A 13,322-nucleotide genomic window follows, 5' to 3' on the forward strand; every position below is an offset into this window, starting at 1 on the left:
CGGGGTTTGAGGGAACAAAATGACTATGACTACGAGTACATCTAAATGTCCATTTTCTTTAGTACAGGCAAAATCCCACATAAATCCAATAAGGGGTCTATACAAAAAGTGGAAGTTGATGGTTTCTACAGCCTAGACCATTATCCACAATGTAAAACTTTCAGCTCAAAGTACCTTCCCCCACCCACCCCCCCAACAAAAACAAGAACCTTATCCAACCAACCTATGATTGATTTACAACTTGTATTACAAAGCACCATTGCAGTATATCTTGCTCTCCTCCATGGCCAATCTTTGATGTAATCTCCTTTGATGGCTAAGAAACTCCATGAACAATTCCTTCATGTGCTTTGCAGTCAAATACTCATCTGTTCCTACTTTCACAACTTTCAGCTCACAACAAACCATCCCATCTTTTTCATTACCAAATTTATTCTGTAACCAATCAAGATGAACAGCAACAACCATCAGAAGTAGGACACCAAGCGAAATTCCTAGATTACTTCCTAAGCTAAATTGTGTTCATTATCGATTCTAGATTGTCTTCCATCATTTTCTTTCTCCTTTTTTTTTTTTTTTTTTTTTTTGAAATTTCTACTTGAACAATTATATTTGATACATCTGGGAGTGATTCTAAAAAGATTAAAATCACTTTTATCAGTTTCAAAATCGTTCAAAAAATGCTTTTAATCATTCAAAATTAATTTTAATAGTTTGAAAATTGCATTTAAAAATGTAAAATTAAACGTTGTGTTGATTTTGAGTGATTTTAAATATGACAAATATGATTATAACAATTTTAAAGTCCCTCCCAAACATGAACTGATCATGTGGAACTATCTAAGAGAAACTTGAAGGCATCATTATACTAAGGATTCAGACTTCAGAGCAGAGCATGATACACGTTGCTTAATTAGTTAAAAACTGGACATCTCTTTCACTTTTCAAAATTCAACTTCAAATGCAACTATGAGAGATCAACAGAGCCACTCCTGTTACTACAAAAACGTCCAAAGAGTAAATAAGAACTCACTTCAGAGTCTAGCACCATGGCCCCTGCTGTCAATGTCCCAAAAGTTTCGTGCCTTGCTATTCTGCCAGTTACTACCAAGGGCCTGCAGAAAATACGTGGCAAACTCCCAAACTATAAAATGGAAACAAATCTCAACAGTCAAGGATTTATAGAAATTAAGCGTAGAACTGTAATCAAGTTGAGCTGAATGATTAAATCCAAGACAGTCAGTATCAAAGCCAGAGAGAGAGCGCGAACTGCACATTTAGTAGAATGGTTTGATGATTTATAATATATCAGTACAAAAGTTCATGTAGTGAAAAAATTTACCTTCCTTGGGAGGATAAAATGACATGGTCTGGATTATCCAAAAAATCACACAACCTCTCTAGGTTCTTTCTGCAATTCAATACAACAGCTCCCCTTGCATACGACTCAAATGTTAAGCTTGGGAAAATGTACACTCGAGGTAATATCAATGTTTGTGCATGTAAGAATTTGGCAACTTTAACTGGAGACAATCCCTTATCTAGATTCTCGAGTAAAATCATGTACTGATACTTCATTCCACCAATATCAGTATCTGCCTCGATCACCTCACTTTTTCTGGAACTGAGAGCCTGTTGGTCTATGGGGGAAAAAAGAAGTTCAATTAAGAAACAAAATAGTGATTAAAAAAGCGTTAAGTGGTTCATGATTATTGATTAAGATACCGCAGTTTCAATTGGAGAAAAAATATTTCCCCCATAATCATCTCATTATCCACACTTGATGAGATAACTGAGAGATTAGATTCATTCCCTAAATAGCAAATTTTACCTTCCCATGGCTCCAATGTCACAGAAGAACGCTTGGCACGTCGTGTGTCCTACAAATGGAGAGAGCCATCAAATACTGATAAAAACATAATGAAATGGTGCATGAAATGGAGCCCTCCAATGGAAATGGAAGTTGGAACGTAATAACTTAATGCTTAGTAAAATCTTGAGCTCCCGAAATAGTACTCACCGGGTCCATGCGTTCAAAAAAGGATAGCCGGCGCTTTAATTTTAGGCTGCATTCGTCCTTCTGATGAACACCACCGCCATTATGGGTGAGAAGGCGATCTTCAGAACAGGTATCACCTCTATTCATTCTGGTATGGATTTTCTCCCTAACTTTTGCGAAGAAGGTTGCTAACACTGTGTCATTAATTTCATCAAATTGAATTTGACACATGTTAGCAATACTGGCAATTGTCAAATTCCCAGAGTTTGGACCATGCTGCCATAAAAGGATAAAGTTGCATAAGCATTCCTCTTCTCCATTTGCATAAGAGTGTTCAAGATAATCCACCTACCAAAGCACGAGTCATGGAGAAAATGAAAATGCCAAGTCTTCTAATTGAATTCATACTTTATGAAATTTTGAATTAAGCATTCTTTAAAAATCCAATATATTATTTTTCATCAACTATATGTTCTGGGATTGATAATTAAAACATGCATTAAAAAAAAATTAATTCAAACATGCCCATATTATTTATGACTTAAATAAAATACAAGTCCATAGTACATTTCATACGCTATTCCATCTTATGTCCACAAGCAAGCCTAAAATGTGCAATAAAATGAAACCTCAATTCATGTCAAAAAAACACTGCTTAGATTAGAGTATACGCTTCATATATTCAATTCAAAAGATAGATCTTTTTATTTCTAACAAACAGAAGTAAAAAGAGGTACAACACAAGGAATTCTAATGTGATCACCAACTTAGTATTACTATTGCCCAAAAACATTTAACCGTAGAGTTTTGATAGGATTCAATGTATTTGTATTTATTTGTAGGGAATGCAGCCAAAGTCCTACATCGGTTAGATAAGATGAAGATCATGGGTAGATAAGCGAGGGAAACTATCTTCAATGGCATGAATCCTTTTGGGTGAACCAAAAAACAAAATCACAGGGGTTTATGCCATAGTGGACAATATCATGCTACTATGGAGATATGTGAAGGATTATTGGAATCCGAGTCATACCCCTAACTTAGCCATGTCGATATGATCCTCGGGTGGTGAGTCTTGAAAGATCTATGAAGATCTATGATCGAGCTCTATCTGATTCGCTTGCGTAGATACGAGGTTAACAAATAGATGACTATTTGAGAGGAGGCTCGATGGTACTTTGTTCGAGCGGAGAATTATTGGGAATACGACTAAAGTCCCACATGGGCTACATAAGGAGAACATCATGGGTATTTTTTTTTTTAAACACTATATCCAAAAATAAAATCATGAGGTTTATACCCAAAGTGGATAATATCATATCAACACGGAGATATAAGGAGAGTCATTGTCCTTGATAGTAATAGTGCTAGTATGATTGCACTCATAGATAGATTTCATTGATTGCATATAAATATGGTCTAGTTAATTGAACTTATAACCATTCTTCATTTTAATCTTTAAATTTTGAAACAACTTGTATACATTTTGATCTATAGAACTTAATAAAAAGAAATGAAGTTTTATAGATTTAAGAATTAAAATGAACAAAAGAGTTAGAATAAAATATTGAAGTTTCATTCATATAGAAAATCAAGGAAAAGAAATATTTGATCCATATTAAAAAATAGTCAGAAAGTTCATTTTCAAGCAGTAAATGGCATTATGGCTGTAAAGCATGCATGCTCTGAAACATTATTGAAACCTTCCAAAACTCAGATACCCTATGGCATATGGAACAGTGTTAGACCATCTAAGATCCTTAAAATAGCAAACAGACCAAAAAAAATAGAGACCATCTTCAATATGAGAAGGAAAATCACAAAACAAATTTTCTAAGTAAAGGTCATGCTCAAAAAAGTTGAAGGAACTAAGAGGCTAAAATTTCAAACAAAAGGAATCAGTGATGGACTCGGACTCAAACACAATAGGAGAAGTGTAAAGCAAAGGAACGAACCCCTTCCACAAGAGCGTCGTAGAAGCGAACATCGTCGGCTTGGGAGGAGTAGGAAGCGCAAACGGGCATTCCAGGGTCGACGTTAGGGCATTCGGAATCCTGCAACTGTCTGGACAAAGGCCGAAACCTAGCTTCGAAGTTGCTCAACTCCGATAAGCTCCGGAAATGGTTGGCGTTAAAGACATTGTCATGTTCCTCACCGAACTCGCAATAGCTGATCCTAAGATCATCGCCTTCGAGTTTCACGGTCACATTGTACCACGCGTCATCGTCGCACTGGAACTCGATGTCACCGGAGGCCGCGTCTCCGGCAGAAAACATCGCCGGAGAAACGGGGACGAGCTATTACAGTGGAAGTTTCTACAAAGAAACCGACGAGACCACACGTCCCAAATGGCAAATGGGAATATATCAGTAACTAGTACATGCGCTTTATATCTTCCCTCATTTTGTGATATTTTATTCGTTAAAATATTTTTTTATTGCTTAAAATATTATTTTGGTTTGGGCGGTTTTCATATAAACAAATATTGGTCAACCTTTTTATAAATATATCAAAATTTTAGTATCAGTTACAAGGTAATAACTAATGACAATAATTTTCATCCCATAAAAATTAATGTGAATACATTTCCAAAATTCATAATGAAAATGTTATAGATAATAATAAGTTTTTTGAAAAAATAAAAAAATAAAGTAGCATTTGGGAGAAAAATTTTGGACTAATCAAGTTGCCACATATTAATGATGAAATTCCAAATCATTAAATTTAGGCTCAATTAGGAGTTGACATATGTCCTGAATTGAGGTTGAAGACAAATTTCGATGACTTCACGTGGTTTTATCATGACCGGATTAATTTGGCCCAATTTGATATTATTATTTGGGTCAAAGTCCAACTAAGCCTATAAATGGGTTGAATTTGACCCAATCAAACCTAAATCCAATTAATTAGGCCCAAAGGCCAAACCTATGGATCAACCAAGTCCAAGCCCACCTATGAACTCTATAAATAGAGAAGCTGAAGGTTGAAAAAGATACAAGCATTCTTCTAAGATTCGAAGCTCAAAAACATTCCACACGTTCCACTTTTATACATCAAGCATAAGCATTTCACTCATACATCAAGCATAAGCATTCCACCGAGAGATAATCAGAGGACGTAAGTCAACTCCACGAAACAAGTTTCTTCGAAAGCCTCGTGCGAACACTAATATCAACAGATCACCCAAGAGGATCAACAAGCCCAAAGACCGATTGTTCAAGAAGATCAATCATTATAGTTTATTTTGAAAGTATCAAAATACTATGTATTAGAGATTGTACTTACCTTCCACAAAATTAATACAAATACAAAGTTCAAGTTCTACGAAATAAATTTTTCTTGAAATCTCGTGCGAACAAAATATGTAAACTAAAATTTGACAATTTGAGAGCACATGGACTAAGGATCCATTTGAATTGACTTAAGAAAAAAAAATCTAAAAACTCATTTTTATTTAAACATTTTCGATAAAAAATTGATTAAAATATACTTAAAAATTATTTTGAATGGTTGTCAATCACTTTAATTTTTTCAAAAATAACCTTTTTTTAAAAAAAAAATTACACACTTGAAATGTAATTCAAATACACCCTAAATTTAAACAACCTCCTACATTCAGAGAACAAAATGGTATTTTGATAAATTTTATTTTTGTGAAAATATTAATTTATAACCGACTTTGGGTATGAATTAAACATAAATCTCCATTTGCATCGTTATAGGATTGACGACAAAAAAAAAAAANAATTATAAGTTTACCTAGTTTGGTTCTAAAATTTTCCTCATGATAAAAAAATTTCCTCATCCTCATCCCCACTTTGTCTCTAACCCTAAACTTGTATCATTTACTTTTTATTTACAAGTAAAAAAGATATATAATATATGTGAAAACATTAAATATATATATATATATATATAAAAGAAAATACTAATTAAAAGAATGGTCAATTGAAAAAAAAAACAAATTTTTCTTACAAGTTCCTATAATTTTCTTAGCTAAAAAATGAATGGTTCTAACTTTACAAATTTCTATTATTTGTGTTTTGTTTTTGTTTTAATTCGTGGGCACTTTTGTCTAATAAAGTTTATTTTTCACAAAACAAATCCAATTTAATTACATAAAAAAGAGGTTCGAACTCAAATTAAAAAATGTACAATAAATCGTGTATGGGTATGGGGATTGGGAACACTATGGATCTTTAATTATCTTATTTTAATTCAATTGATTTTTTTCCCCTTTTTTTTCCTTTTAACATTGAAATAACATTTTTTTTTCAATGTGATTATTATTATTATTATTATTGCAATATCTAAACTAAATGATATATTATAATTCTAAGTCGTATGTAGTTTTTTGTGAAAAAAAAAAAAGTCGGTAGGAAATTTAAATGAATTATCTCATAAAAATTTTGAACTTAAATACCAAAATATTATGTGTTATTGCAAAATTTCACCTATTTTGATTATTATATTTAAAGATACAATAACTTAGTATTAATTTATCAAACACTAATTTATTTACTATACTATACCAATTTACCATGTATTATCATTAACTTCTTAAAATGTACCATTAATAACTAATTTACTTTCCTAATGATTTATTATGTCAAATTAAATTCTGAATTTTCTTTCATTAACATGGACATTTTAAGAATTTAAAATAAAAATAGAATAATAAAATGAAACAAAATAATATATAAGTCTCTATACTTTAGAATTTGTATCAATTTGTAGTCAAGTATAGTAAATTAGTTGAATCTAATTAGTGTTAAAATGCTTATAAATAAAAAAGATCCACTTTAAAATATTCTCTTTATAATCAACTTATAGATCATCTTGATGAGTGATAACTAATAATGACCCATCCATAGATTTTTTTCATAACCACCCAAATAGAATTGACATATATAATTAAATTTATAAGTACGAGTATGTACTTACAAGCAATTTGTGAAGGGTCGTATGTGGGACCCACATTGGTAGGTCTTATCACTCCCTCCCAAACATGGGTACCCCTTAGGGCCCAAACCCATAGCCCAAGGTTGGAGTACAAAAGGGAGACTTCCTTTTCAAAATTCTCTAATGTGAGATTCTCCAACCAATAGTTGGTTCTCTCTTATTTTTGAAAAAAGATAAATTTTCACCCAACATCTCCACTACTATGTTTTCCTCAGCCAAAACTGAAGGATCTCATATTGAGAGTTCCATGAGCGGGTTTAGATCGCTCCGATTTCACAGTGACCGAAACACAAACGACATACATTCAACACATACAATTATTCATCTAAAACTCATTATCGGCATGCTCAGAATACAATAATTAACAAGGAAAAAGGTTTATACCAGATGAAGACTCTTTTCGTATGTCTGAACCTTAAGCAGCGAAAAACCTCCCACCGATCTACTAGCACCCGGCGAGTATGTCGACTACAACAGCACGATCCGAACGTACACGAACAATGCAACGGGGACGACACCACCAAAGAGAAACTCGGGTATCCTTGGCGTCAAAAACCCAAAGAGTGGGCTCTGATGAGTTTGGTAGAGGACGGAGGAGAAGGCGTCTTGTAGCCGATAAGCAAGTAGGAGATGAAACTCTGCTATTGTATAGCGGAAATGCTTATCGTATAGTAGAGCTACACGATCATGTAGGAAAAATTGAATGATCGTTTAGGAAAAACATATACGACCGTTTAGGAAAAACGTATACGATCGTTTAGAGAAAATGTGAGGCAAACGATCGTTTAGACGGACGAGCTTCTATCGTATAGGCTCTCGCGATCGCTTAATACGAATGCACGATTGATTAAAATGAAAACAATTTTCATTGTTTTAATCCGCAGTTACCATAACTATCGCAGCCCCATTTCCCACGTTCGAACATGGATAAATCCTTTAATTATCAAATAATTAATCAATTAATTTAATTAATAAATATAATCATATTATATTTATATCCTATAGTTTGATATCATATATCTACTATAGTATTTTCTCCTCTACTTGATATAAATCATATNCAAGGATTTTCGTGAAACCCAGATAGCGAATGGGTGGGTTCGCAACCCTCCTACTACGTCGAGGTTCCCTCAACTCTTGAGGTGGAACCGACCGACTGGATTAACTCCCATCAACAACTCTTGTTGATGTAGTAGGCTCTTCAACAACTCTTGTTAAAGTTTCAGTAGTTTCATTGGAAAGCTCATGCAACACGACTTTGCTCTGTGGACTGTGCTCCCTTATATGATACTCCTCTAGAAAAGTAGTATTTGTTGAAACAAACACTCTATTTTCCGTTGGATCATAAAAATAACCCCCTCATGTACCTTTGGGGTAGCCTACAAAGAGGCATAACCTCGACCGTGGTTCCAATTTCTTGGGATTAGCCTCAAGCACATGTGCAGGGCAACCTCAAATGCGGAAATGACGTAAACTAGCTTTATGCTTGTTCCACGACTCCATAGGTGTTCTTGCAATACTCTTAGAGGGAACACAGTTGAGTATGTACACCACAGTCTCCACTGCGAAACCCCAAAATGAGTTCAGTAAGGAAGTGTAACTCATTATCGAGCGAACCATGTCTAACAAGGTCCTATTTCTCCTCTCCGCTACACCATTCTGTTGAGGTGTACCCGATGCTGAGAGTTGGAAAATGATTCCATGTTCTATCAAATAGTCTTAGAATGCGGAGTCCAAAAACTCTCCACCTCGATCTGATCGAAGTGTTTTAATCCGTCTATCTAATGCGTTTTCAACTTCAGCCTTGAACTCTTTGAACTTTTCAAAGGATTCAGACTTCCATTGCAAAAGATAAACATACCCATACCTGGAGTAATCATCAGTAAAACTAATAAAATACTTATAGCCACCTCGGGCTCGCACATTCATAGGACCACAAAGGTCAGAATGTACTAACTCAAGAGGCTCCTTGGCTCTAGAACCTTTTCCAGTAAGAGGTCGTTTAGTCATCTTACCCTTAAGGCAAGAATTGCACACTGGCATAGAATTTTCCTCTAACTCACTTAAAAGTCCATTCTTCACCAATCTCTCAATCCTATTGTGATGGATGTGCCCTAAACGTAGATGCCAAAGTTGAGCATTTTCTTTTGAAGAAATTCGTCGACGTTTTGATTGAGTTACGACAGTTCTGAACATTTCAGTATTATAAAGGGAATTAATGGCTAACGGCCTTAGCACATATAAATTCGATTCCAGATTTGCTGTGCAAATAAAAACATCATCTTTATAATAAACACTTTACTCAAATTGAAAGAAATAGTGTATTTATATTGCAATAAGCACTTTACAGAAAGAAGGTTCTTTTTAGTTAAGGAACAATATATACATCATTTAAAATTAGAAACCTATTCTGTAAAGCTAACTGGAGTCTTCCCACTGCCACAACTGACACGATGTGCCCGGTGCCTACTCGCATCATCATCTCACCAGCCTCCAACTGTCGCCAAGATCTAATCCCCTAAAAAGAAGAACAAACATGGTTAGTGGCGCCTGAATCAATTATCCAGGCTGAATCATCATTCTCCACTAAACAAGTTTCAAGCACAAGTAAATCACATTTACCTTTATCTGCCTTAGCCTTAGCCTTGGCTGCTTTCTTCTCCTTTAGATATCGAGGACAGTTCCTCTTCCAATGTTCATCTTGGTTACAATGGATTCCCTTAGGAATTGGTGGACGCCTCTTCGGGGCGATAGGCGGTGGGTTAGCAGGTGCCTTCCCTTTTTCCTTACCACCCTTCTTCTTCTTCCCCTTTACAGAGTTAGAAGTAGAAGGTGGAGACTTCGTTCCTGAGGTCGAACCTCTATAGAACGACCTTGAGGATGAAGCAACATTTGCCTCACCCTTCTGCCTCTCCTTACTTTTCAGTAAAGATTGGTATGTCTGCAACTCGTTGAGGAGAGTTGTAAGGTTATATTTCACTTTGTTAAGAATCACATTGCCAATAAAGTGTAGGAAGCTCTCCGGCAAATAATGCAGGATTATGCTAACCTAGTTGCCCTCATTGATGATAGACCCATTCAACTCCGCCACATTGAAGTGGATCATCATGTTTAGCACATGTTCACGAACAGAGGTGCCTTCTTGCATTTTGGAGTTGAATATGTATTTAAGAGCTTCATGCATAAGTTGTTTAGATGATTGTCTAAACATCCCCTGCAGGGACTCCATGATCTCACGGGCTGAGACCATAGGCTCATGCTTCTTGGCCAAGACGTCAGAAAGACTTGCCAAGATATAGGCTTGGGCCTTCTCATTCTCCATTATCCATCGCTCGTATGTCTCCCGAACATTTCGAGCAGCATTTGGAGCTGGAATAGGAGGACAAGCCTCCGTGAGAGCGAACATGAGATCCTCGATGATTAGGATCGTCGTGATCATGTGTTTCCATGTTGAAAAATTGTTGCCAATTAATTTTTCGGCGTTTAACAATGATAAGGTGGCTGTAGCCATTTGAAAAAATTGCTGAAAAATACGAACAAGTCTTTAGTAGATTTTGCTAAACCACTTTTAAACCAATTTGTTTTGCAAAACAGTTTCAAGTACCTTAAGTTATAGACTTCTATTTTGCCATGATGCCCCAGTGAGTCAGGACAAACGCCATCGGTGGGGTGATCAATTGCCCCTTCACTAGGATGAGACATTCTCAACCATTAGGCAGAACCAACTCTTGGAACTGAACCTAACAACCACCATTTTTCGGTCTAGAATCATTAACCTTTAACTATTCCGTGTAAGACTTATACAAATTCTTTGTATAGGATGTCCCCACTCGCATGTCTCCAACACGAAAGATACGAATCAGACCCATCTGTACTAAGTCACAACACTTGTGATCATTCCACAAAGCGGGCCGCGTCCGTAGCATTACCAGGATAAGATTTCCCTCCTTTATCCATATACTACAGACCATTTTAGTTATCACTCAAGACATGATCCATTTGTATGTCACCACATACATGCTTGAGTCACATACAGATAAATAGGGATTTTATGTTTATTGGTTTGTGGTAAAGCAAATAAAACAAATAACTGAGAAAAACAACAAGATGTGAAGTAAATATCATATATTAACAATCACAGGTGTTCGTATATACTGTTTACAAACAACAGGACACGAGACTTTAGGACATCAACCCCAACAATAACAAACGTCTCTCAACTTCTCATTTATTCTTTAACTTTCTTAATTTTCTCTCCAATCTCCATATCTCACATTCTCACATTCTCTTTCTCTCTTTCCTTTTTTATCTCCACTATTCCATCTTTTTCATCTTTCCTCATCCCCACTCTCACTTTCTTATTCTCCCTTACTCTCACTCTCTCATTCTATTAAAGTGAAAAAGGGAAATGATAAAAAATAGTCTTTCTCTCATATATCACCGTGTTCAGAAAAATACATTATATATATATAACCAATGAGGAAAGAGGAAAGCAACAACCAATAGAAAATAACAGAAATAACAAATATTTGTTTTAACTAATATCCGCCCCTTAAGTTGGACTAAAATGATGAGACAAACCCAACTTGGATCTTATAGCAGAAAAAACTGAGAAATGAAGGGCTTTAGTAAAAACATCAACAAATTAATGCATAGATCTAATCGACAACAGCTTAATAGAACCATCAGCGACCTTGTCCCAAACGAAATGACAATCAAGCTCGATATGTTTGGTTCTCTCATGAAAAATAGGGTTTGTGGCAAGGTGAATAGCAGCTTGATTATCACAATAGAGCAAAGATGGTTGATGAATAGGAATAAGAAGATCACGAAGAAGAGATTGAAGCCAAATAAGTTCACACGTTGTGGAAGAAAGAGCTCGATATTCAGCCTCTACAGAAGATCTCGAAACCACATTTTGCTTCTTAGATTTTCAAGAAACAAAAGAGCTATCCAAAAAAAAAATGCAAAAACCGGTTGTAGATGTCCTTTTATTAAGGCAAGAAGCCCAATCAGAATTAGCAAAAACACGAAACTGAAATGATTCGGCAGGTGAAATCAAAACACCTTATCTAGGACCTGACTTTAAGTAGCGCAAGAGATGATGGGCTGTGGACAAATGAACTTTGGAAGGTTTGGCCACAAATTAACTAAGTTTATTGACTGCAAACACAATGTCCAGTCGAGAAATAGTCAAGTAGAGAAATCGGCCAATCAATCTTCTATAGGAAGAAGGATCATCAAGTACATCTTGGTAAGAGTGTTAAAGTTTAACATTCAGATCCATGGGAAGATTGACAGGCTTAGCACCAAGACGACCAGCTTCTTCTAGAATTTGAAGAGTATAATGCCTCTGTGAAATAGAAATACCTTGAGACGAACGAGCAAGCTCAAGGCCCAAAAAATACTTCAACGAACTAATATCTTTGAGCTTAAACGTAACATTCAACAACTGTTTAAGTTCATTAATAAGCTTGACATTTTTACCAATGATGATAATGTCATCAACATATACTAACGAGGCAATAAAACTGGAACCAGAACCTTGAACAAACAAAGAATAATCAACCTTAGACTGTTGAAAATCAAGAGAAATCAAAACATCAGAAAATTTTGCAAACCATTGTTGTGAAGCTCGTTTAAGACCATAAATGGACTTCTTTAATCGACAAACAAGCTTGCCATTGTGAGGAACTTTAGGTGTATAACCAAACGGGCGGTCCATATATACTTCTTCAAACAAATCTCCATGAAGAAAAGCATTGTTCACATCAAGTTGTACCATAGGCCATTGATAGGTGACAACTAAAACAAGAAGAACTCGAACGGTTACTAATTTTGCCACAGAAGAATACGTTTCAAGGAAATCCAAGCCCTCTTGTTGAGTATATCTTTTAGCAACAAGCCGAGCTTTGTATCTCTCAATAGATCCATCTGCATGGTGTTTAACTTTATAGACCCACTTGCAACCAATGCTATGTTTGGATGGAGGCAAAGGACCAACCTCCCAAGTATCATTGTCTTCCATGGCTTGAAGTTCAAGTTTCATTGCTATTTTCCAATGATCATAAGGTATGACTTGATGACAAAATTGTGGCTCATAATGAGAGGAAAGGGTAATGGAAGAGGTGCGGAAAGCAGGGGAGAGACGATCACAAGAAAGGGATGAATGTATGGGATAGCGGGTGGAAGGACTTGAGAGAGGTGTCTGAGTAGTTAGGCTACAGTGATAGTCTTTAAGATAAGATGGAGGTTTGAGTGGTCTTGATGTTCTCCGAGGTGGAATGAAAGGTTATGTATTTAGGATGGATGATGAAGAAGGTTTTTGAGATGAAAAAGAGGGGTTAGAAGAAGAAGGTGA

General features: G+C 35.6%; 1 protein-coding gene across 3 annotated transcripts; it reads right to left on the reverse strand.

Annotated features, from left to right (window-relative positions):
* Nucleotides 1–213: 213 nt before the first annotated feature.
* LOC120078315 lies at nt 214–4,361 on the reverse strand. 3 transcript variants are annotated; one of them, XM_039032550.1, is made up of 6 exons: nt 3,955–4,361; nt 2,021–2,275; nt 1,832–1,880; nt 1,343–1,640; nt 1,034–1,115; nt 214–435 (listed from the first exon to the last, which is right to left on the reverse strand). In XM_039032550.1, the coding sequence occupies exons 1-6, from the start codon at nt 4,273–4,275 to the stop codon at nt 247–249; spliced, it is 1,194 nt and encodes a 397-aa protein (XP_038888478.1). In that variant the 5' UTR covers nt 4,276–4,361; the 3' UTR covers nt 214–246. The 3 variants fall into 3 exon arrangements, 2 of the variants coding, with proteins under 2 accessions (XP_038888478.1, XP_038888477.1); XM_039032549.1 differs by having other exon boundaries at nt 2,021–2,347; XR_005481983.1 differs by having other exon boundaries at nt 370–435; nt 1,034–1,144; nt 2,021–2,347.
* Between the last annotated feature and the right edge of the window lie 8,961 nt (nt 4,362–13,322).

The sequence above is a fragment of the Benincasa hispida genome, chromosome 5 (genome assembly GCF_009727055.1).
Source record: "Benincasa hispida cultivar B227 chromosome 5, ASM972705v1, whole genome shotgun sequence".
Lineage (NCBI taxonomy): Eukaryota > Viridiplantae > Streptophyta > Magnoliopsida > Cucurbitales > Cucurbitaceae > Benincasa > Benincasa hispida.

Bases quoted from the DNA above. Each gene is read 5' to 3' on its own strand.
- LOC120078315 (XM_039032549.1), bottom strand. From the start codon at position 4,275: ATGTTTTCTGCCGGAGACGCGGCCTCCGGTGACATCGAGTTCCAGTGC. The intron at 1,641-1,831 runs GTAAAATTTGCT...TTTCCCCCATAG, and splicing joins GACATTGGAGCCATGGGAAG to ACCAACAGGCTCTCAGTTCC. The intron at 1,116-1,342 runs GTAAATTTTTTC...TATTTTCTGCAG, and splicing joins ATTTTATCCTCCCAAGGAAG to GCCCTTGGTAGTAACTGGCA.